The sequence below is a fragment of the Alnus glutinosa genome, chromosome 8 (assembly GCF_958979055.1).
Source record: "Alnus glutinosa chromosome 8, dhAlnGlut1.1, whole genome shotgun sequence".
In the NCBI taxonomy this organism is placed as follows: Eukaryota; Viridiplantae; Streptophyta; class Magnoliopsida; order Fagales; family Betulaceae; genus Alnus; species Alnus glutinosa.
This window is the reverse complement of record NC_084893.1, coordinates 3,622,217-3,647,183: the sequence shown is the minus strand read 5'-3', so window position 1 is coordinate 3,647,183 and position 24,967 is coordinate 3,622,217. Positions and strand designations below refer to the sequence as shown.

The following is a 24,967-nucleotide window of genomic DNA, read 5'->3' as shown; positions in this document are numbered from 1 at the left end:
GAGGTTGTCCTTTGTTTTCCCTTTGATATTTAGAATTGTGCCAAGTATGTTGTCCATGACATTTTTTTCTATATGCATGACATCAAGATTGTGACGTAGCAAATTGTCTTTCCAGTATGGTAACCTGAAAAAATTACTTTTTTTCTTTCACACTATATTATCATCAGTAGCTGCTTCACCTTTCTTCCACTTCTTTTTTTTTTTTTACCCGCACTCTCATCCCCAAATGACAATTTGTCCAACTGTCGAAGGATTTCATTTCCACATGGCACATTAGGAGCACATTCTAGTTCTTCAGTCCCATCAAATGTCCTTTTGTTTAGCCGCCACAGATACTCCATGAGCAAGTATCTCTTGTGGCTCATATAGCAAAATTTCTTGTCGTGTTTCAACCATATAGACCTTGTTGACTACATACAATAAGGACATGCATTCGCACCCCTGTTAGGCCATCCAGACAAATCTGCTTATGCTGGGAAGTCATTTATTGTCCACATCAACTGAGCTCACATAACAAAATAATTCTTCTTTGAAGTATCAAAAGTGCGTGCCCTACATTCTACAGTTCTTGTAACTCATTAATCAAAGGCTGAAGGTAGACATCTAAATTCATATCAGGTGAACTCGGGCCTAGGATAACCAATGATAGTATGAACGACGTCTGTTTCATGCACATCCACATAGGCAAGTTGTACGAAACAAGCATTACTGGCCAAGTGCTGTGGAAAATGCTCATGTTCCCAAAAGTATTAAATCCATCCGATGTTAGACCAAGCCGCACGTTCCTGCTATTCGTCGAAAATTCAGGATGTAAGAGGTCGAATGACCTCCATGCTTCACAGTCGACCGGATGCCTCAATACGCCGTCCTTAGTACGACCTTCTGCATGCCACCTTATATAGGGCGCAGTATGCTCCGACATAAGCAGCCTCTATAGTCGTGTGATGAGTGGAAATCACCGCAACACCTTCACTAGACGTTTCTTGCTCGATGATATGGGTTTACCATCCTCATCTAAATGAATTTCTTCATTCCACTTAGATTCTCCACAGACAATACATGAATCTAACTTCTTATTGCCCTTCCAGAATAACATAGTCATTACGGCACGTTGGAATCTTCTCATACCCAAGCCCCATGTCCCTGAGAAACTTTTTGCCTCATATGTATTAACTGGCAGAGTCTCATCACAAGCAGGCAACAACTGAATAATGAACTCTAGCAAAGCCGATAAGATAGTGTTACTAATCCCACCAACGCACTTCAAGTTGTACAGGTGGACAGTAACACTTAGTTTACTATGTTTAGTACCCCCATGAAGTGGCTTATCCGCCCTACGGCATACAGACTAATTCAACTCCAGTTTCAATGCGAGGGAATTATGAAGATACCACTTCAAATTGCCACAACGTGAGATTGCGAGATATCTGGTTGGAGGTATTAAATTCTAGTTCTTGTGTTATGTCGTCTTGTTTGGAATTTTCTAGTCACATGATTTTATATGTGATCTTCGTTTCTGCATTTGACTAAATGCACCAATAATTTGATGATTCCGTGCATGTTCAGACCCAAACTTTAGCTGGGTTATGGGGATCAAGGAATTCGCACACCTTGCAGTGGCAACTTTCTCTGCAGTAGTACCAACCATTTCCTTGCAACTGCCATGTTTGCTTTTGTGTTTTAGATCAATTCTTTGATCACAGAGAAAGAGCTTAAACTTCGCCAGGTATTGACCTTCCACAATCTGAAGTTAAAAATAGGATTAACGTTGCCGTCCCTTCCCAAAATTGTTCCATTTTTCATTTTTAGTTTTTATCCCCACAACTAATGAATATGATGGGTCTTTATGATTCTGCCTACTGGCTCTCATGGCTCGCATGGGAGGGATTTCTTACACTTCTCTCCTCACTTTTCTAAGTTCTCTTCGGCATGATGTTTCAGTTTGATTTTTTCTTGCACAGCAGTTTTGTGGTTGTGTTCTTTGTGTTCTTTATTTTCCAACTCAATATGGTAAGAGTATTTCCTGCAAGACTTATAGGTCATTGTTTTACTTTATGTTTATTCATGGTGATTTGGGTTCTTAATTAAGTCAGCCCATTTTAAGTAGTCACCCTTATCTGTCTTTCTAACTTTTGATGCTAGATTGGCTTTGCCTTCATGTTGTCATCCTTCATTAGCAAGTCATCTTCATCCACAACAGTGGGTTTCCCCATATTTATTGTTGTCTTTATGACGTAGGCAAGATTCCCTTGTTAAATCTCTATGATTGGAGTTATCGGTTCATTTGTATAAATATGTTTTTATTTTTATTCATATTTGGATTTCCCTACCATCACAACTTCTCTGGTTGTTGTTCCCACTTAATCTTCTTGTTCAATGTTATGTACCCAGGGGATGTGACAAGGGCATTCTAGAAATTATATTTATGCCCCCCTTTAAGAGAATAATTACTAATTAGGTTAGGTAAGAGTCATACTGTCTCTTGGAAAGAATAATAGATTATTATTATTATTAGAAAAATAAGGAGTCTTGCTCATAAAGCAATATCTCCAATAGGAAAATAAGGAATTTGTCACACTTTAGAATTAATATTTATTATTTAGGGTTTGTAATATTTATTTAATTATCGTTTCTGTAATCCAGCTTTGTAACCCTATAAATAGGGATATTGAAGAATGAAATAAAACAAGAAGAAAATTATTATCAACTCTTGTAGTTGTTTGAGAGTTTTTTTATGGTTTATTGAATAATCCTAATATTAGGAGGCCCAGGGTATCTCGAATACTCTACTATCACACCATTCATACTACCCAATTTATCATTATTCATCCCTTGTTACGGAGGTCCATAACATCTTGGTATCAGAGCCAGGTTACGACATGGCGAACCAAAGATTAGAGCGTCTAGCGAACAAGTTGAGTTCTCTCAACGCCGATTGGCAACTTATGGAGGAAAGATTTACCAAAAGAATGGAGAAGATGATGGCTGCCCTTGCCATCAAGCTCTAGCCATTTCGTGCAGAAGACCCATCCTGCCTAGCTAGAAGTCACCCGTGCAGAAGAGCAACCCACAAAAGAAACCTCACCATCACCATCACCCTTAGAAAATCACCCACAGTACCAACCCCATAAACTTCCAAGCCTAGCCACTCCCACTATAGCAAACCCAAACATTCACAACATCTCACCACCACAAATCAACCCATCAGTACAACCACTACCCAAAACCGCAGCCCCACCACCATGCAAAGACCCAAAACCCACACCCACTCAAAAGCAAACCCAAATAACCACACCCATCGTCGCAAAAACTCAACATAGCCACAAACCACATCTATTAGCCGCACCTTCGCCCAATACCCACAGCGCCATCAATCCACATAAAGCCTCACCACCACGAATCAAACCGTCACCACCCAAAAATAAAACAAAACCCACCACTCACAATGCAAATCCACATAGCCGTTTCTTTAGGCTATGCCGTAGGCCCCCATCTCTGGATGTTGCTATATTTTCTGGTGCCAGAGGAAAGAAAAGAAGAGCTTGTGACTGGTTTAGAAGAAAGAAAAGGGCAAGGTACAAAACAAGAAAATTCGTGGGCATAAAAGAGTTCCTTGCAGTGTCTGAGTTGGGCGTGAAGGGGTCGGGTCGTGGGAAGGGAGACAAGGCCTTGGGCAAAGGAGGACCGAAGAAGAAGAGGCAGGTGCTGCAGAACAACATCCGGGGTTTCACGAATCCGACGACTCGGCGGTTAGCAAGAAAATGGGGCAGTGAACGTGGGACACAGACGCACCCTGGGATGTGGCTAAGCGTTTCGGCCCCCGGCTGGTGGCAAGGAACAGGTCTCGGGAGCGATCTGACTGTTCCAATGGAGCAAGATTCTTCTCAGGGCGAATTTTCCAGACATCGATGGCCACCCAAACGTTACCCAAACAATGATGGCGCGACAAACGGCGATTTCGGCTTGACTAGCGGTAGCCCAGACCTTTCCGTTCGAAACGTGGAGTTTCCTTTGCGAGAGGTGGACAGAGGCGCACGTTCCGACCTGACTGGCGGGGGAGGAACGAAGATGGGGTCTTCCGCGATTTCTGGATTTTCTGTTGCAAGAGAAGTGGAACCGGAATTTGCTGCTGGAAAAAAATTGAAGAGAGTGATGACAATATCCGAGATTTTAGCTGGAGGAGGGAGGAACGCCTGTGGCTCGGGAGTCAGCATGAAATCAGGGCTTGTCGTAGAAGGAAATATTATGCCCAATCCGTTTGGGGGAAAATAATGACTCATGCGGCACTGGCTGAATATGGGAAATCTTTATACAATTTTTTTTTCCCAGTGCTACCCTCCACGTCAGCATCTCTTGGCAGCATACTTCTAGGACCTTGAGGACAAGGGCCATTTGAAGAGCGTAGTGTTACGTACCTAAGATATGTGACAAGAGCATTCTTGAAATTATATTTATGCCCCTCTTTAATAGATTAATTAGATTAGGTAAGAGTCGTATTGTCTTTCGAAAAGAATAATAGATTATTATTATTATTAGGAAAATAAGGAGTCTTGCTCAAAAGCAAAATCTCCAATAAGAAAATAAGGGATTCGTCTCCCTTTAGAATTAATATTTATTATTTAGGGTTTATAATGTTTATTTAATTATCGTTTTCGTAATTCCAACTTTGTAACCCTATAAATAGGGGTATTGAAGAATGAAATAAAACAAAAAGAAAATTATTATCAACTCTTATCTTTGTTTGGGAGTTTTTTAAAGTTTCTCGAATAATCTTAACGTTAGGAGCTAGGCCCGAGATACCTCAAATACCCTACTATAACACCATTCACATTTCACACTACCCAATTTATCATTATTCATCCCTTGTTACAGAGGTCTTTAACACTCTAGCTCTAAATCTTCTTTCTGATGCAACTTCAACTCCTCAAGATGTTGGGGTGAGCTGCAGTAGGCGGGCCAAGCGCACACCAAATGATACGGAGTGTGTGATAACAATTGTATGTGAAGACTTCGAGCTCAGAACCCAATATTGACAATACATAGATCACTATATGCATTTTAGTGAAAAATTGCATGTGACACCTTCCTTCCTCTATTTCTCCCTTTCGTATTCCTCATTCTTTTTTCTCTGTTTACTTTAATCTAAGCTGAATCACTTCCATTTTAGTTATTTTGTGTTTCTTGCATTCTTGACAGGATGACATTTACAAATGGCTCGTTGCTAAGTTTTGCCTGTGGTTTCTGTTAAGGATATTCATCATATGAGTTCAAATAATCCACAACCATCAGATAAAGCTAAAGCTAGCTAACTGAATAGATTCAAATACAATGTTATCTAGATTCAAATACAAATGTTTAAACTTCAGTTTGTAAATGTTATCCCTTTGTAACTGATTGTAACAACTTTGATTATATATATACATAGCCCTACCTACGTTGAAGGTAAGGAAGCACAACAAGCAATTCAGTATATCTAAGAATTCTATATGGTATCAGAGCTATATTGACTAACGTCATTTTTTTATCCCGCTCCTCTCAATGGCTTCTTCTTCCTCCACTGTTGACTCTACAGTGACTCCAACTCTTTCCACTGCTACCGCAGGTGCTGTTTCCATTCACACCTCTGTCAACACCAAACTCACCAGAGACAACTTCCGTCTATGGAAAGCCACGATTGTTCCTATCTTAAAGGGTCATTCTCTTTTTGGTTTTGTTGATGGCAGCTTCTCATGCCCACCTCAAAACATCACCACTGAAACAGAAGATGGAGCCACGGTTATCCTCAATCCTGCCTGCAAGATTTGGCAGATGCAGGATCAATTGATCCTTGGTGCACTCACCTCATCTCTCTCAGAATCTGTTCTGTCTCATGTTGTCCAATGCACAACATCCCAAGAAACTTGGCAATCCCTTGAACGCATGTTTAGCTCTCAGTGTAAAGCACGAGTCATGCAAGTTCATTATCAGCTAGCTACTTTACGGAAGGGAAATCTATCCGTTGCTGATTATTTCCAGCGTTTTCAATCGCTTGCGGATGCTCTGGCTGCTGTGGATCAGCCTCTCAATGATTTCGAATTAATCTCTTTTCTCCTTGCAGGCCTTGGGTCTGATTATGACTCATTTGTGACTTCGGTTACCACCCGTGTGGAACCTCTATCTCTTGAAGATCTTTATGGGCATCTCTTAGCCCATGAACAAAGGCTTGCTCACAATATTGCATCCATTGATTTATCACATGCAGGTGCTCAATTTGCTGCTAAGGGAAAAACTCCCTCATATCATGGCTATCGAGGCAGGGGGCGTCAATCTTCCCACCGTGGCTAGCATTCCTTCAACTACAGAGGAAGGGGACGTGGTTCATCTCAATTCCCCCGAAATTCTGGTTCCTCTTCTTAGCCTCGTCATGTTTGTCAAGTTTGCAACAAGCCTGGCCATGTTGCACTGGATTGCTACCATCGGTTTGACAATTCCTTTAACAGGGAGTCCTCTTCCAATCTGCAAGCTCTCATGGCTACTCCTCACACACCAACTGATCTCAACTGGTACCCTGATTCCGGAGCTTCGCATCACATCACATCTGATCTCGCTAATCTCAATTTGAAGGCTGAAGAATACACTGGGTCAGATCAACTTCGAGTCGGTAATGGTAATGGGCTCTCCATCAAACACATCGGCCATGCAAAAATCCATTCACCCAATTTTTCTTTTAATTTATTTGATGTCTTACATGTTCCACATATCAAAAAAAACTTACTGTCTGTCCATCAGTTTACAAAATCTACAAACACCTACTTTGAATTTCATCCTTTTAATTTCTTTGTGAAGGATCGAGCTACGAGGAAAATTCTATTCCACGGGTTGAGTAATCATGGATTGTACTCCATTCCGCCATCTTCCGTCCTCAATAAACCGCACATCCCAGCTAAGATGGCTATGGTGGGTGAACGAACATCCTTGTCCAGTTGGCACTCCAGATTGGGTCACCCTGCTTTTCAGGTGGTTCGGCGTCTTCTATCTTCCTTTCAGCTTCCAGTGATTTCCAATAAAAGCTCAAAATCATGTACAGCATGTCTTCGCTCCAAAAGTCATCAACTCCCATTTTCTCATCAACATACCCGTAGTACTGCTCCCCTCCAGCTCCTGTACACTGATGTTTGGGGTTCTTCTCCACTTATTTCTACTACTGGATTTAAGTTTTATGTTTCCTTTTTGAATGATTTTAGTAGGTATTCTTGGGTTTTTCCAATTACCTGTAAAAGTGATGTCTCCACTATTTTTATTCAATTTCAATCTTATGTTGAAAATTTCTTCTCTCTCAAAATTAAATCTGTGCAATCTGATTGGGGTGGCGAATATCGCACTCTTCAAACAATTCTTCACAAACGTGGTATTTCTCATCGCATTTCGTGTCCTTATACTCACCAACAAAATGGTGCAGTTGAACGTAAACACCGTCATATTGTTGAAACTGGTCTTGCACTCTTATCTCATGCCAGTGTTCCTATTTCTTATTGGGATGATGCTTTTGTCACTGCCTGTTATCTAATCAATCGCATGCCCACATCTTCCCTCCAAAATAAATCACCATTTGAAGTTTTGTTCAAAAAATCCCCTGACTATTCATTCTTACGTGTTTTTGGCAGTGCATGTTGGCCAAATTTAAGACCATATAATTCCAACAAATTACAGCCTCGCTCTTGTCAGTGTGTCTTCTTAGGCTATAGCCTTCGTCATAAAGGTTACAAGTGTTTGCATGTTCCCACTGGACGAATCTATTTTTCACGAGATGTTATTTTTCAAGAGGATCAATTTCCCTTTGTTCAATTTCCTTAACCTCCTAAAATTCAAAATCCACATGTCACTCCTACCCACACATTCACTGTACCGGTCATACACTCTCCTCTTCAAACTACAACATCTCACCACTCATCAAATTTCGTGTCTTCCCCTCCACCAAACAACTCTCTCCCACTTATTCACGTGTCTACACCTCCAACAAACACATCTCCCACTCAATCTCCTCCACCAATTCAAAATTCCTCTACCTTATCCTCATCTTCATCCAACCGATCTCCATCTCACCTGCTCTCTCCATCTGCACCAACTAACGCCCCTGATATTTTACCCGAAGCCGATGCTTCTCTTCCTATCTCATCACCTCACTCAACTTCCGTCGCTATTCCCTCCTCTAACCAACATCCCATGCTTACTCGTTCAAAAAATAACATCACTAAACCAAAGAAATTCTTTGATGGTACTTCAAATCATCCTCTTCCGCATGCCCTGCTTACCGTTACTGCCTTAGATGAAGTTGAACCCACGTGTCATTCAACAGCCATCAAACATCCAAAATGGCGAGAAGCCATGAATGCCGAGTTTGATGCATTATTAAAAAATCAGACCTGGCATCTTGTACCTCCTTCAGCAACTCAGAATATTATTGGCTGCAAGTGGGTATTTCGGATCAAAAGGAAAGCAAATGGCACCATTGAACGCTACAAAGCTCGACTCGTGGCCAAAGGGTTTCACCAACAACCCGGTGTGGATTATGGAGAAACTTACAGTCCGGTCATCAAACCAACCACGGTACGCACGGTCTTAGCTCTTGCAATCTCTGCTGGCTGGCCAATTAGACAAATTGATGTGAATAATGCATTCTTGCACGGCACTATATCTGAAAATGTCTTCATGCAACAACCCCCTGGTTTCTCTCATCCCCAATTTCCTCAGCACCTCTGCAAATTGGATAAAGCTCTTTATGGGCTAAAACAGGCTCCTCGAGCTTGGTTCTCCAGGTTAAGTTCCAGACTTATTGAACTTGGTTTTCATGCTTCTTCAAAATCTGATACTTCACTGTTTATTTTTAAGTCTTCTGGTCTCACTATCTTCATCTTGATATATGTGGACGATATTATAATCACAAGCTCCAAACCTTCTGCAATTGATGATCTGATTACTAGCTTAACTCATGATTTTGGAATCAAAGATCTTGGTACTCTTAATTTTTTTTTGGGAATTGAAGTTGTTGGTCTCTCTGGCGGTGTCTTGTTATCTCAACAACGTTTTATTCTTGACATTCTGAAAAGGACGAAAATGGTGGATGCTAAACCGGTTTCATCTCCCATGTCTTCTACAACTAGCCTTTCAGCTTTTGATGGTGTGACCTTTGAGGATCCTACGTTGTACAGAAGCACGGTGGGTGCTTTGCAATATCTATGTGTTACTCGTCCGGATATTGCTTTCACTGTCAACAAATTGTCACAGTTTATGCACAATCCTTCTATTACTCATTGGCAGTCGGTTAAGCGCCTCCTGCGTTATCTTAAACAGACCATTACTCATGGTCTTCAGTTTTCTCGATCTACCTCTACCCAAATCCAAGCATTTTCTGATGCGGATTGGGCAGGCAGCCGTGATGATCGACGTTCAACAGGAGGTTATTGTATTTTTCTGGGCTCCAACATGATTTCTTGGAGTTGTCGTAAACAAGCCACAGTGGCTCGCTCTAGTACTGAAGCGGAATACAAGGCTCTTGCTAATGCTGCTGCTGAGATTATTTGGCTCCGCTCTCTGCTGTGTGAACTTGGTATTCCTCTCCAACGTTCCCCGGTACTATGGTGTGATAATATTGGCGCAACATATCTTTCCTCCAATCCAGTTTTTCATGCTTGCACAAAGCATGTTGAAATTGATTTTCATTTTGTTCGGGACATGGTTGCAAAGAAAACTTTGGATATTCGGTTTATTTCCAGTCATGACCAACTAGCCGATATCTTCACCAAACCGCTCTCAACTGCTCGATTTGCATTTCTTACAAGCAAGCTCAACGTCACGTCCCCGCCGTTGAGCTTGAGGGGGTGTGTTAAGGATATTCATCATATGAGTTCAAATAATCCACAACCATCAGATAAAGCTAAAGCTAGCTAACTGAATAGATTCAAATACAATGTTATCTAGATTCAAATACAAATGTTTAAACTTCAGTTTGTAAATGTTATCCCTTTGTAACTGATTGTAACAACTTTGATTATATATATACATAGCCCTACCTACGTTGAAGGTAAGGAAGCACAACAAGCAATTCAGTATATCTAAGAATTCTATAGTTTCTATTGGCTATCTACTTCGACAATATAATCCCAAATGCATCTGGTGTGAGAAAATCAGTGTTTTACTTCCTAAACCCTTGGTATTGGATGGGGAAAGGTGGAAGCAAAGTGAAAGGTAATTCAGCTTGATCTTCAGTCTCTGCTCATGAGTTCTCCCCATTGCCTGGAATTATGACTGATTCTTTTCCCCCCTCTCTCGTCGTAGAGGGTGGCATTTGTAGTTGCATGGGCTCTGTCCCACAGCAGGAGCTAGCATATTACTCCATGAGATGTCCTTGAAGAGGAAAACATAGTAAAACATGAAACACAGGAAGTCGTGGTTGATCCAAATGTTCCTGTTCAAATACGTGGTCTTGCAAAGACATATCCTGGGACTAGGCAGTGTGGTTGCTGTAAATGCAAGAAGACTCCACCTTACCATGCCCTTAGCGTAAGGACCTCTTTCCAACTTTAGTTTTGGCCAAGTTGTGGGAATCAAAGCAAGCTTTAATTTTTGTGTTTTTTTTTTCTCCATATCCACCTGATCATGTAGTTGCTATAAGTTGGTGGAAGGTCCTAGTGATGGATAGTTCGTAAGGAGGATTGTTTTATGAAATTGACCTAATCAGATATCTTATATGTTCAATGCATATGCTTCTGTTTTTCCACCATTTTCTCTTTCATTCTTAGTTTATATACATCAGTGGGCGAAAGGCAAAGCTGGGTAGACTACATTCCTAGATTATGAGTATCAATCAATACGATTGATTGTTGGCCTATGGGGTTGTCGAGGAGAATCTATAGTGGTGGATCCTGCTATCCATCACTCTGGTAGTTATACATTAGCTGTCTTGAGGAGCATTTATTCTCACCCAGATTTATGTTCTTTTTTGTATCTCTATCATCAATGTTTATTTTTTCTTCCCAGTTTCTTGATTGTCATCAAGCATCGATCATCAAGCATTTACTTGTGATGATAATTTATTGTTGATAGTTTTCATTCTTCTTTAAGATAAACAATTCTTCTCAAATGCAGGTTTCTTAGAATTCATTGGCAGATGTGAGACTCACTGAGGCGGCCAAAATGAGAGCTGGGAGTTACAGTGGAGGAATGAAACGTCTCCTCAGTGTTGCAATAGCCCTTATTGGCAATCCAAAGTTAGTCATTTTAGATGAGCCGGTACATACGCAAATAGGAATATTGTCACTCAGATATTTATTTAATTACTTGATCTATTTATGATAAGTTTTGTAAAGACCAAGAAAATAAATAGGAGATTTATCAATTAATAAATTGTATTCATTAATAAATGGGCTTAATAATTATATTCTAGGTAATAATAATGGTGTTATCGAAATAAATTAAGCTTGAGGTAAAATAATAGAAAGAGTAATAATTATTATAGTGTGGTTTAAATAAATATAGGGTCAAATATATCTGGGACATTATTTAATAATTAAAGTATAAATTTGAGTAAATAATTAATTAAACTTAATTAGGTGCATTTAAAATGCAAGAGAAAATTTTTAGAGACTAAAGTTTATAAAATGAGTTTATCAGGATTAAATAAAAATAAGTCTATTTAGTGGGGTAAAATAAAATAGAGTGTTTTATTTTTAATCTATGGGCTTGTAAATAGTGGCCATGAAAAGAAAATACAAGTGATGTTTTTAAGTCCAAATAAAATAGGAAATAAAAATAATAGAAATCAAATTAGAAAGGAAAAATAATATTTAAAAGAAATTAATGAATAAAATAAAATAAAAAGAAATAGAAAAGAAAAATATATTAGAAAAGAAATTAAGAAATATAAAATATATATATATAGTGGGGCGACCTGCTCCCCACTTTGAAAGACAAAGGTGAAGGGCCATGTGGCCCTTCACGTGATAAATGAAGGAAGGGCCATCTGGCCCTTTCCAATGAAGAAAAAAAATATATATATATTAATAATAAGAGGCAATGCCTCTTTTTCTCTCAGAACCGAGAGAAGGAAAGAAGAGAAAGAAAAGATGGGGAAACTTTTCTCATTTTTGCGATCTACGGGGATCCAACGGTTTGATCTTCAATCCGTCTACGGAAACGTAATCCTTGAAGCCCGATCTACGTTTTGACCGAACTTTTTAAGGTAAATCGCTAAACTTGTATTTTTGAGGTTTTTGGTTAAATCTTGTAAAATATGAGTTTAATCTTAATTATTCTTTAGGCTTGGTATTATTTGGAGTTTACAAAGATTCCCCAAACACAGGATATTGTTTGGAAATTTTTGGATAAGTTCCTTTAATTCTTAATTTATGGGTATTTAGTTTAATCGATAATTTGTGGATTTAACCCTAAGATTTTCTTATGGGTTAATGTTATTTTAAAAGTGTTAGTGGTTAATATTTATTGTGATTATGTTAGTGAATATGATTTGAGAGTTAATGTTATTATGTTATGAGTTAGTGAAAATAAATTGTGGGAAGTGTTTTATATTAGGGGTATATGATGTAATGTGATTTTAGAGAACCCATGTGTGTCCACACTAAGAAAGAGGGAGTTGACTTTGATATTTGAGAATAGATTGTTAATAGTTGGTTGGAAAAGAGCTTGAAGTGGAATTGAGGTTTCATTGTACTAGAAGAACCGAATGGGTTTTCTGTTGTGGATTGGTTTCTATGAGATGTTGGATTTTTAGTTAGGCTTCCGTGGTATTGTTTTGTGGTAGCCGAATAGAGGGTGATTTTGATGGGTATTTTTGATGGAAATATAAATCTGGTTTATGTTTGTAAATTGGGGATAATTGTGTTAGTTCATGATTAATGCTCCATTATTGATTGTTGAATGTTTGGTTGGATTGGGTTCAATTTTGGAAAGTAATTTGGGGCTTTGTTTTGTGGAAGCTTGGGATTAGTTGAGATTCTGATTTAGAGTAGTTTAGATGGGCCGACTTTGATGAGTGTTTTATGAAATTTAAATTTGGTTTGGAATGGTAGTTTAATAATAAATGGTTAGTGAATATTGGTTGGAGATTGATTTTCATGGAAATTGATGAATAGATATTAGGCTTTAGTGAAAATTGGATTAAGAGGTATGTGGAATGTTGAGAGTAAATGGTAGTTTAATGATTATAATTGTTATGATTTTGAGAGCTTTTGATGGCTATGCCCAATTGGTTATTAATGGGGATAGTTTACTTTACTTGGTGGTTGCTTGGTTAGGTTTTGTTTGTAGAGAGGAACTGAAGAGGGTGAACCTAATATATTTAGATCCTTTGTGCAAATAGCAATATGGTCGAGATGGAAAATACGTTGTAATGCTTAATAGAATAAAATGAAAAGGAAATAGTCAAAGAAAAGAATAAAAAGATAAAAGTGAAATATATGAATAGATATCTATAAAAGAAATACAAGAATCAATGAATAAGTCAAGTAAACATAGATAACGATTTATATATCGTAATGGATGTAATAAAATTGATATGAGTTGTGAACTAATAACAAATTGATTCCAAGTATAATGCTTAGCTTGATAAGCATCCTATACATATATGTGTATATATATGTGTGTATAGACCGAATACACTTAATTTGCTTAAATGGATAAACCAACTACAAGACTTAATTGTTAATAATGATAAGTAGGTAACTAAGTAACTAATCCACCTATTCATATACACTAAGCATTTTAGTGTATCATTGGATGGGGTTTAAGCATCGTAAACATTCATGTATATATATATATATATATATATATATATATATATATATATATATATATATATATAAATAAGTAGTCAAATAAGATAGTAAACGTGTCCTAAAGATGATAAGTGGAATAAAATAAGAACCTAGTCTAAATGATAACCTAATAATAGTTTAGGATCCCTAACTAGCCTTAGAAGCAGATTACGCGACGTGTGAGCACGTGGGTAGTGTACTTGTCATAGAGTATAGAGTTCAATAACATAGTCTAATGTTACTAATGCTTGCAGGATAGTGTCCGGATTGGAGACTTTAATGGGTTCTCCAATGTAGAGTTCGAGTCATGTGTCCAATGCAGCCAAGGTGAGTATTCTACTCACTGAGAAAATATATTTTCGTATTTTATAGAAATGCAAATGATAGATGATTTTCTATTGAACCGACGATATGTTAACATGTATGCTTTGAATGTTTTAAATAGTTTCAATTATGTTGAAATATCAATGATGTTATGAAATGATGCATGAATGAAAGGTTTTGAATTGATTGAAGTATTTGAAAGTGTGTTGTAGTTGGGATTTAATTATGCAAAGAAGAATGATGAAAATTTCATGTTGATTGGTTCATGTTATTTGAAGAAAGCATGATTTGCAAAGAATAGGAGTATAGAGTTAGAATTGTAAAGCATAAAGCATGAGGCCCATAATAAAGAAGAGAGCGTGAGGCTCATAATAAAGAAGAGAGCGTGAGGCTCATAATAATGAAGAGAGCGTGAGGCTCATAATAATGAAGAGAGCGTGAGGCTCATAATAAAGAAGAGAGCGTGAGGCTCATAATAAAGAAGAGAGCGTGAGGCTCATAATAATGAAGAGAGCGTGAGGCTCATAATAATGAAGAGAGCGTGAGGCTCATAATGAACAAAAAGACTATCATGAGCATGCATAGCATTGTTTAAATTGTGTGATGTTTTCATGATAAGTATATTGTAGTTTTGCTAGACGTATTAGTATGCATAAAAGTCTTGATAGAAAAAGAATTTATGTATATTGGTATCGGATGGATGCATGATTTAAATGTAGTTTTGCTAGACGTATTAGTATGCATAAAAGTCTTGATAGAAAAAGAATTTATGTATATTGGTATCGGATGGTTGCATGATTTCAATGCCATTGTGTTCTATAACAATGCCATTGTGTTCTATAACGAATCTTTTACGTATAATACTAGCTGCCCAGTGTATTTAAATGTTTTCTATTAGTCAGTGTTTGCTATATCAGCTATGGGATTTTTCAAACAAAAGCTTATAAGATTGGTAGCTGTTATAGTGTACGCACGACTAAAATGAAAAGTTGGTTCTTTGCGAAAACTCAGTGAATAGTATACCTCTGAGGTCTTAGTGTATTTATGTATGCTAAGGCGGTGGGCTCATAATTCCACCTATACGGATGTGGCAAACCCCCACAACCGTATAGATGATGTTCTTTTGGCTGCAGGTATTCCGGTCGTAGTTGATAGCATTGTAGAAGGGTATTTTGGATGTTATGACTGAAGCACGCCGCAACGGTCGTAATTGGTGGACCACGGGTTGTCCACTTGTTTATAGGTTTAGTTTATGGCTTGTGACGTTTGTGTCACTTGTTATTGTACAAAACCATTTATGTCACTTATTTAATTCGTGGAAAGATTTAATCATATAGATACTTAATGGCTCTTTGTTGTAATTATTTGTGATAGATGTATAAGATGTGATTTCCGCTATTAGGTTATGTTTTCCGCTGCATAGTTGATAGATGTTATACTCTGATTTACCAGGTACATATTATGGGGTATGTACATATGTTGGCTTTGCGACATATCGTCGTGCCACTGTGAAGATCCGTTTATATTTTAAGGGATTAATGATTATGTGGATGTTTTGTAGCAAAAAAAAAAAAAAAAAAAAAAAAAAAAAAAAAAAAAAAAAAACGGGTCGTCACAAGTTTCATTTTCCCCTTGATCGGCAGACAACTGGCATGGATCCAATAACGAGAAGACATGTATGTGACATAATAAATGATGCAAAGAAAGGTCGTGCCATTGTCCTAACAACACATTCAATGGAAGAAGCTGATATTTAAAGTGACCGCATAGGAATCATGGCCAAGGGTAGGCTTCGCTGCATTGAAACCTCAATCAGGTTGAAGTCACAGTTTGGCACTGGTTTCATTGCTAATGTAAGGAGCTGCAGTTTCTACAGTTCATCATGAGGCTGTGAAGCAGTTTTTCAAAGATGTATGTGAAACAAATAATTGATTAAAGTTTTTCATAAACATGAAAATAGGTTGGTTCTGACTAGAGGAATGTTTTGACAGCGGTTGTATTTTGTTTTCGTTTCTATTACATATGTCCTTTGTCATCTTTATAATGTATTTAAATACCATTTCTACATGATTTGGTAACTTCAACAGTTTCCATTGTAGTGTAATGAAATGGTTTACTTATAACAATGTCTTTGTCTTTTTTTTCTTTTGTTTTGTTTTTTAACATTGCCTGCTTTCTGTTTTGAACAGAAATTTTTTGAGGAGCTCCAAGATAGAGAAAATGAATTTGATATATCAAACATCCAACGGAGTCTTACAACACTGGAAGAAGTTTTCTTGAATATTGTGAGGCAGGCAGAGCTAGGGAGTGCGGCAGTTTCGGTATTTTTTGAATAGCAAGTACATGAGAGGAGAAGCTTTAGAGCCATTTGTGTGTACTCACTCATCTTATCTACTCTTACAATAATTGTGGAGATACCTTTGGGAGCTAAGTTTGTGAGAATTTCAGGAACATAATTTGAAGAGAATCCCAAAGGTATTATGGTAAAAGTGTACTGAGAGCAGGATGATTTTGGAACCCTTTGCATTTCTGGCCACTCAGACTGAGATTCCAGTACCCCCAAATGTTCAACCAATGCCTTCAACAGTAACTTTTCGCAAAACTTTACATGATTTTGCTATATACCGCAATGATTTATTTATATATTAAGCTTGTTTGACAAAGACGTACAGAACAGAGTAGTGGGTTGTTAATTTTGAAATTAGTAAAAAGCGATGATGTGATATAAAATAAAAAGAATTTGTATAGAAAAAATAAAATAAAAATTGTATTGTAGTGAATTTTTTTATTTGAATAGTAATAAAAAATTATTGATATGATATAAAAAATGAAAAAAATGAGAATGTTTAGGCAGTTCAAACTTCTGAGTTCCAGATAAGTGGTATATCTTGTTAGCATTTGGGGAGAGATGTCGCACCATCTTCACCACATCTTCCTCGTGATCCGAAGACGTTGTCATTGTAAACATGTAAGATCCTCCATATCTACCTTTAAGCTATCAAACACCATTGGAACACCAAGTGTTACTAAAAAATCATCTGGTTCAAATTTAATTGATTGAAATTGCTAAAAACTAGCTCTGAAGAAAATTTCAACTAGAAATCAAAAAAAAATTTACATGAAGGCATGCAGGCATGCATATGGAAGTGGAATAAACTGCATCAGAATGCTTGAAATTCAGACCAAAAACATCTAGAAATGAGATAGGGGACTGTGTGCTCAGCAAGCAGATTCCAACTCTAGGATGGATTCCCATTAAGCAGTCGATCTTTCTTTTATCCCCTTGATTTGTAACTAACATGGAGGCCATTCTTTAGTATCTGCAGATTTTATTGTTCAACAACCATTCACACAAGGCACAAATGTGAAATGTCATGCAAAGTTTCTGTAAGTAAAGCCAAACATGTGAAAGATCAATATGTATATTAGTTATTCACATGAAAGGAGGAAAACCCAAACAAGTTTACAAGTTCTATGTATTTACCAGATTCACCAAATGAGGAACGCGCGCCAATGCAATTGCTCTTTGGCTTGTCATTCTAATAGGTCGAATTGTACCATATGTTCACATTAAAACTACTGCCATTCGAGTTTAAGAAATCATAAGCTGTGATCAGAAAATAAAGCCATGAGTATTGTTCCCTACATTATACTACTCCAACCACATCAAAATATTAAGTCAAAGATGTCACGTAGACCAACCTGCAATGATTTTATTAATCTTCCTCTCCAAATTCCCTTTTCGGTAACCTTTATATAGCTCATCATTAATCTCAGAAGAGCTATTGCGCCACAAATGTAAACCTTGGACACAACTGACCACTAGATTCAAGGAAAAACAAAATAAATAAAACTTATCTTAGATTACAATATCAATTAAAGTGCTAAAGAATAAAAGGAGATGCAGAATTTGTACACGAGAAGTATACAGAAGGTAACCATTTGGGAAAAGAAATTAAAAGGTAAAAATAACAAATAAAAACAAGGAGGAAGTCCTAAAACAAAGATTTAGAATCTTCAATGCAAACGGTTTTAAGTGCAATCAGCGTGTGTAATTATCTATTTTCACCACAGATTGCCTTTTTTTATGCATGAAGGAATGTAGTTTGCTAACTTGAATGAAATACAGATATTAAACTTCTATACACGCACACATACAGACAAGTGCCACACGCACTATCTTGCTTCTCCTATGTGTTCATGCCTTATATGCTCATGAATTAATGTGTCCGCATGAACTTTCATGTCAGACTTTATGCTTGTAGGTCCATTCAATAAAGAATGTGCACCTTATATTTTCTGGAGAGAAACAAGAATTTATTGAGAAATTAAAAATGCAAGGGATGTATACCTTCTTGCAGCTCAATGGATGACTGCTCAAAGGAAACAGAAAATGTAGAATTTGATGAGCACTGGCTTTGCACATTATAGATGGGTTCACCCGAAACAAAAGCATGTCTGAGGATATGAAGCCGAGCACCGAAACATTTTGAAAAGTACAATTAGCAGCATACCTGGAAACAATTATCAAGAAAAAGAAGGCAACGCAATAATACTAGATGACAATATTGCTCATAACGGGGAGAGAGAGAGAGTTTCTCCAAGAGACTAATTATTACCAGTGAAAAGGAAAGTTGCCGGACAGGACCCTGAACTCCTGCATGACTCATTTGGGCCATTTGGCAAGTCTGTAAATGGAACAAAACCAGTTGTCACCGCACGATATTCGCGAGCTGGTATTTGTAACAGAGGAGGCCATTCTGGAGGGTTAGGAATTTGACAAGTTCCTGCTTGGTCCAAATCTGAGTATTCTAACCCACGAACTTTCATACATTTTCCATCTCCCGTTGTATCAATACAAGCCCAGCCACAATTATTTGAAGGTTTATCCAACAGACTATTAACAAACAGGTGCATTTGGCTGTTTGACTTTTGAAATCAGAATTCAATTCTTATTTAGTGCGCGAATTTCAAAGTTTGACTTTGTGAGATAAATTATAAAAAGTTGAATAAAATATGATTTGTTTTTAAAAAAGCAAACACTATAGCAAGTACAAAACGTTTTCTACTTGCAACCAAACAGACAAGCGATCAGCCGAATATTTGCCTTCATATTTCATCTCTGAAATAAAAAATAAAAAAAAAAGGATAACAACAATATCATCAGACGGAGTCACAATATGCTTTTAAAACTCACAAAGAAAATGTTCTCAATATGAAGCTGTTTAGTGTAAACTATAAAAGCCCACCGAGAAGTACACAAACATTTTTTTTTTTTTTTGATAAGTACCGAGAAGCACACAAACATATGGACAGTTGAACTGTTGTTGCTTTGTAATAATAAATATAATCAAAATAAAAATGTTAAACAAATCGAAGCCCGTGCATTTTAGAAACCCAATAAAAAATCGTTTAAGAAATAAGCAAGAAGATTTAATCAATAAAATACATCCATTTGAAAGACAACCATCAAAGGGACCAATACATCCACCCAAATAAACCAATATTCACATAATCAAATAGAACCCACAAAGCAAAACAACCAAAGATAACTAACAAAAGAGAGAAACTAGCATAGAATCACCACCCAGAATAGTCATCCATTTTCATTTTTCTCCAGATTCTTAGAACGACTCTCAGAACTCGGAGAAAGAAGAGAAATACCTGGCAGGTGACGTTCTTTCTGAGCAGAGCATTAGCATGGGTCTAGAAGCTGGCAGGACCAGGTGATGGGTCCACCATTGAAGCCGAAGCTAAGGACTTTCAAACCACAGAGAAATTCGACCGTTACAAACCTCACACTCATGTTACGGAATTCAAAATCCCCGCCAAAGATTGATTGGAAGCTCTTTGAGATTGTCAACTTTTTCTCTTTTGCTTTACTCGTGAACTTTGAGCGTTTGAACTCTTCAGAATTTGAATCGTATATGGTATATATCGGGGTGTACAAGCGGAACGGTTATTAACAAAAAATAATCGATAACTGTTAATAACCGCCAATCAGAAAAATCAGAAAACCGAAACATAACCGCAACTGCAACTGGTTATTACTGGTTATAGTCTTTTAAAAAACCAATTAATAACCGGGTAACTGGTTTTTTATTATATATATATTTTTTGCATTTTCCGTGATGTCAGGAGCCCTTCTTGCGATGTTTGATGTTTCTCGTATCGATCAAGGCTTTCCTTGAGTTTTCAATGACATGTCTTTTCCTGCCACTCCAGCTATTACTAGATTCAGATAAAAATATAAAGTATAAACACTACACTGATTCACTATGAAGACTGCCACTGATCAAGGCTTTCCTTGAGTTTTCAAACCTCGATTTTATAAATCAGTGCAAAACAGTATGTTGTTTTGCAAGAACACAAGTTGAAATACATGCAGGATAAAACTCTTTCACGGTACTTGAGAACCCGGCAAGAGGCAAATATTTGCAGTCTTAATATTTTGGGGTAATTACTTTTTTCCCCCATGAACTACCAAAAAATGCGCGATGCCCCCATGAACTACCAACTCGACCAAAATAGAGCATTCAACTACCAAAGACAACCCTTTTCCCCTTCTGTCAGTCAAAGGGGTTAAAACAAACGGTCAACAGGTCACGTGACGGTCACACGCCGTTTTACCCTCATTTTCTTCCTCTTTTCCCCCCATGAACTACCACCATCTTTCAACATGCCCCCATGTAAAACGGCACATGACCCGTTAACTGTTTCTTTTAACCCCTCTAACTGACAGAAGGGGGGAAAATGGTTGTCTTTGGTAGTTGAATGCTCTATTTTGGTCGAGTTGGTAGTTCATGGGGGCATCGCGCATTTTTTGGTAGTTCATGGGGGGAAAAGGTAATTACCCCTAATATTTTAAATAATTTTTTAGTTAACGTTCAATCTAACGATCGCTGGAAGGTGTGATCAATTAATTAGATATTGGATTAAAAAAAAATTGAAAAGATTCAACAATAAATGAAAATCGGTTATCCGATTATTTAGTTAAAACCGCAATCAGTAGGCTGGTTGCAGTTGCGGTTATTAAAATGAAAATAATTGATACCCCGGTTGCGATTGCAGTTATGACCAAATAACCGTAACCGCAACCGGTTGTATTCCCCTAAACTATATATATGCGTTTCGTCGCGGAGGAAACCACCGGGTTTAATCCTAAATTACCAAGTCATCCCCAAACTTTGATTTATGAGAAATGATCTATACACAAAGGTTTCACAACTCTCGCACAACATGCTGACATGGCATGAATATTTTATTGTTTTTTTCTTTTTTGGTTCATGTTGCTAGAAGAAAACATGCGAGAGAGGGAAAATCAAAATTTTGTTCAACAGAGCCACTGCCCAGTCCCTCTCTCTCTCAAATTTCTCTCCGTACAGATCGCCCGTCGCCGGCTTCTCTCTTGGCGGTCGCCCGTCGTCCGGCGCTTCCCGCTCCGACAGATCCTCTCCAGCTCTCTCTCTCCGGCATTTTTCCTCTCTCCGGCGCCCGCTCCCCCAGATTCAGTCTTCCGTCGTTCGGCGTTCCCGCTCCGGCAAATCCTCTCCAGCTCTCTCTCTCTCCGGCGCCCGCTCCCCCAGATTCGGTCTTCCTTCGTCCGGCGTTCCCGCTCCGGCAGATCCAGCTCTCTCTCTCTCCGGCGCCCGCTCCCCCAGATTCGGTCTTCCGTCGTCCGGTGTTCCCGCTCCGGCAGATCCTCTCCAGCTCTCTCTCTCTCCGGCGCCCGCTCCCCCAGATTCGGTCTTCCGTCGTCCGGCGTTCCCGCTCCGGCAGATCCAGCTCTCTCTCTCTCTCTCTCTCTCTCTCTCCGGCGCCCGCTCCCCCAGATTCGGTCTTCCGTCGTCCGGTGTTCCCGCTCCGGCAGATCCTCTCCAGCTCTCTCTCTCTCCGGCGCTTCCCGCTCCGCCAGATTCGGTCGTCCGTCGTCCGGCGCTTCCCGCTCCGGCAGATTCTCTCCAGCTCTCTCTCTCCGGCGGTTTTCCTCTCTCCGGCGCTTCCCACTTCGCCAAATTCGGTCGCCCTTCTCTTCGCCGTTCTCTCTCGGCGGCCGGCCTCCTCTGTCGTCCGGCCTCCTCTATCGTCCGGCAGATCTCGTCTCACTCCAGCTCTGTCTCCGGCAGGTACTTTCTTTTTTTTTTTTCTTTTTTTTTTTTTGTTGTAAGTGCTTTCTTTGTTTTTGAATTACATGTGATGTTTGAAATTTTGAATGTCTCTAATTTATCTCAACTGGTGAAGTGAGATAGGATGTGAACTTGATTTGGGGTTTTTTTGTTTTGGCTGCTACATTCTGTTTCAGATCAGTGAACTATGGTTTTGCAGTTTGATTTATGAGTTTGAATTTTGGAGCTGGTATATGTGTAACTTGATAAACAAAAACAAATATATTCTAGGGTGTGTAACTTGATAAACAAAAACAAACAGAATTAGGATAATCTTTCATTTCAATTGATTTTTCAACAGAAATTATCTGCCTATCACAACTCAAAAAGTAAACAAAAATTTTATGCATGCCTACTATTAGGAATAAAATTATTAAGCATAAAATTAAAAGATACCCATTTCTAGGAAAAAAAAATTGCACTACCTTTTTTCTTTTTTCTTTTGTCTTTTTACACAATGGATTTAGTTTTCTCCTCTCTTAAATCTATCATGCATCTTTGGTGTGAACGAGATTTAATCCCAAGTCTTCAGGACAACAACAAAAGACTTGATCAGTACTTAGATTAACTTGTACTTTTTTTTTCTAAGCAACTTGGACAAATTAAAACAATAAAAAGTTTAAACTACCTGTTAAAGAGTAAAGAAGCCGGAAGATACAAGGAAATCCTTTCATGTCCAATTATGGAAAAGAGAAGTTTCTAGAAATTCATAATTAAAAAGTTCCCAAATCAAGTGCTCATATTTCATAACCAAGTGGTTATATAAGTACATATATATATATATATGAGCACTCGCAGATACATAAAATATCAGCAGCACCATTTATTTAGGCCTAATAATTATAGAATAATATCTCTAATGGACTAGAGATAAGATATTCAGTTGGCTAAGTAAAGAAGCTGCACTAGCATAACCACTCCCAAAAGAAAAAAAAAAATTTCTAGAGCAATGATTCTCCTACATTTTTCATACACCTCTCTCTCACATCATCCTACATGGCGTCATTATGTCATTTTAATCTGTCACTAAAGTTGGTTGATTAAAAAAAATTGAATGTGTTATTTCTACATTACTTTGGTTTACACCAAGTCTACACCTCTTCTATGCATGTCGGTCTCACATGTATGGGTCTCACACCCTATGTGTTTTGATATAGAGTTGATATACGCTAATGTGATGTAAAAAAATGTTACCAAAAAAAAAATGAAAAAATAAAGCCGCGTAGGATGAGGTGTACTGGATATTTGGATTTAATGCATGCCTGAATTGGTTGATGGGTTTTTTTGGATCTATAGTTTGTTGTAGGGGAATTATTATATTTCTTGTATATGTTGCCTCTTTAAAATGGTTGGTGCAGAGTATTGAACATGAACTTGAACATGCCTTAGAGGCTTACATTCACCATACATAAAATTCTCATGTCCAAATTGAATGGTTTGATCTATTTAACATATTTATATGTATATAATTTTTTTTTTCTTTTTTGGGGTAGGCCCGAAAAAATGTCGGTAAATAGTGATGCGTCAAGACCCCCTCCGTTATGTTATTGTGGAGTGCGTGCACGTTTAAGGTACTCATGGACTAGTGACAACCCCGGAAGAAAGTGGTATGGCTGTATAAAGTATAAGGTAATTTTAAAATTAATTAATTGTGACTTAATTTTTTGTTAGTGGTTTATGACATTTATTCGTTTTCACACAGGAAGCTGGGGATTGTGATTTTTTTAAGTGGGCTGATAACCACATGACTTCTTATGAGAAGAGATTGGAGGAACATATGAGAGACATGGAGGAAGGGAGACGGGCTGATATTGAAAAAGTTGAGAAGATGACAATGACCAACATTGACAGACTTGAGAAGCTGATTGAAACAAAACACAATGAACAATATGCTAGACTTCGACTGGAGTTGGGTCTGCGTCAAAGTAATAGAAAGATGTTTTGGGTAGCAGTAGTCGTAATCATTTTGGGCCTTGTAATTTATCTCAGTGGTTATAGTGGTTCTAAAGTTAGCTACTTGATGTTAGAATGAATTGTTGGAAACAAGAAGGTTGAAAATGATCCTTGTCAAATATTTTACGTTCTATCCAGTTGAACAATAAAAATTCTGAATTTTAGTTATGATGGAAGTTGATCTGTAAAATCAGTACTTGATTAGTCAGAAGAAAAAGTCTTGTAATTTCTCCTTTCTATTCTTCCTTGTCTTGAATTTATTGAGATTTCAAGTCTTGCTTGTACGGTTCCAACTTCTAGCTATAATTAATTTATCATGCTAGTTGCAATAACATTTGACTGTGGACTGTAAGTACTCCTCCCCTTAATTTCTCTCCTTCCATTTCTTCTATCGAAATGAAACAACAACCCACTTTCACCACCATAACTCCCTCATTTATATATTGGTCCAAATACTTACGAAAAAAATCCAACTAACAACCCATAAATGTCCCACATGGAACATCTAAGAACACCATCACAACAATAGATGTATTCAGATATCAACCTGAAAGGTAACAGCCCAAAGGTTTCCCCTCAAACTGAGCCTAAACAAATCTAGAAAAGCCGAGAAAGGGTCTACTACTTTTGTGGACATGTCAACATGGGCGTAGACTAATCTTAGCAAATAAAAAAAGTTTATAATCTCATGGGCCAAAACCTGGAGAGGAACATTAT

General features: G+C 37.9%; 2 protein-coding genes, 1 long non-coding RNA gene and 2 pseudogenes across 3 annotated transcripts; 4 read left to right on the top strand and 1 right to left on the bottom strand.

Moving 5' to 3' along the window:
• Positions 1-944: 944 nt before the first annotated feature.
• On the top strand, positions 945-10,563 carry LOC133875140 (ABC transporter A family member 2-like; annotated as a pseudogene).
• Positions 6,058-6,188, top strand: LOC133876599 (small nucleolar RNA Z247; annotated as a pseudogene).
• Positions 10,564-12,049: 1,486 nt separating the features above from the next.
• Positions 12,050-16,336, top strand: LOC133875977 (uncharacterized). The gene is made up of 4 exons (XR_009901515.1): positions 12,050-12,217; positions 14,063-14,135; positions 15,245-16,043; positions 16,322-16,336. It is a non-coding gene; the product is annotated as an uncharacterized LOC133875977 (long non-coding RNA).
• Positions 16,337-16,959: 623 nt separating this feature from the next.
• LOC133875976 (uncharacterized) lies at positions 16,960-19,192 on the bottom strand. The gene is made up of 5 exons (XM_062314267.1): positions 18,752-19,192; positions 18,484-18,590; positions 17,835-17,954; positions 17,617-17,739; positions 16,960-17,452 (listed from the first exon to the last, which is right to left on the bottom strand). Exons 1-4 carry the CDS (start codon positions 19,047-19,049, stop codon positions 17,725-17,727), a joined length of 540 nt encoding a protein of 179 aa, XP_062170251.1. The 5' UTR covers positions 19,050-19,192; the 3' UTR covers positions 16,960-17,452; positions 17,617-17,724.
• A 4,608-nt stretch (positions 19,193-23,800) lies between these two features.
• Positions 23,801-24,329, top strand: LOC133875138 (uncharacterized protein At4g04775-like). Its single transcript, XM_062313154.1, has 2 exons — positions 23,801-23,926; positions 24,000-24,329. Exons 1-2 carry the CDS (start codon positions 23,801-23,803, stop codon positions 24,327-24,329), a joined length of 456 nt encoding a protein of 151 aa, XP_062169138.1.
• The last annotated feature ends 638 nt before the right edge of the window (positions 24,330-24,967 follow it).

Excerpts from the sequence above, each read along its gene's own strand:
- LOC133875976 (XM_062314267.1), bottom strand. The coding sequence starts at position 19,049 with ATGCACCTGTTTGTTAATAGTCTGTTGGATAAACCTTCAAATAATTGT. Across the intron at positions 18,591-18,751 it reads GGCAACTTTCCTTTTCACTG|ACATGCTTTTGTTTCGGGTG; the intron begins GTAATAATTAGT and ends TCATATCCTCAG. Across the intron at positions 17,955-18,483 it reads ATCCATTGAGCTGCAAGAAG|TGGTCAGTTGTGTCCAAGGT; the intron begins GTATACATCCCT and ends CCTTGAATCTAG.
- LOC133875138 (XM_062313154.1), top strand. The coding sequence starts at position 23,801 with ATGTCGGTAAATAGTGATGCGTCAAGACCCCCTCCGTTATGTTATTGT. Across the intron at positions 23,927-23,999 it reads ATGGCTGTATAAAGTATAAG|GAAGCTGGGGATTGTGATTT; the intron begins GTAATTTTAAAA and ends GTTTTCACACAG.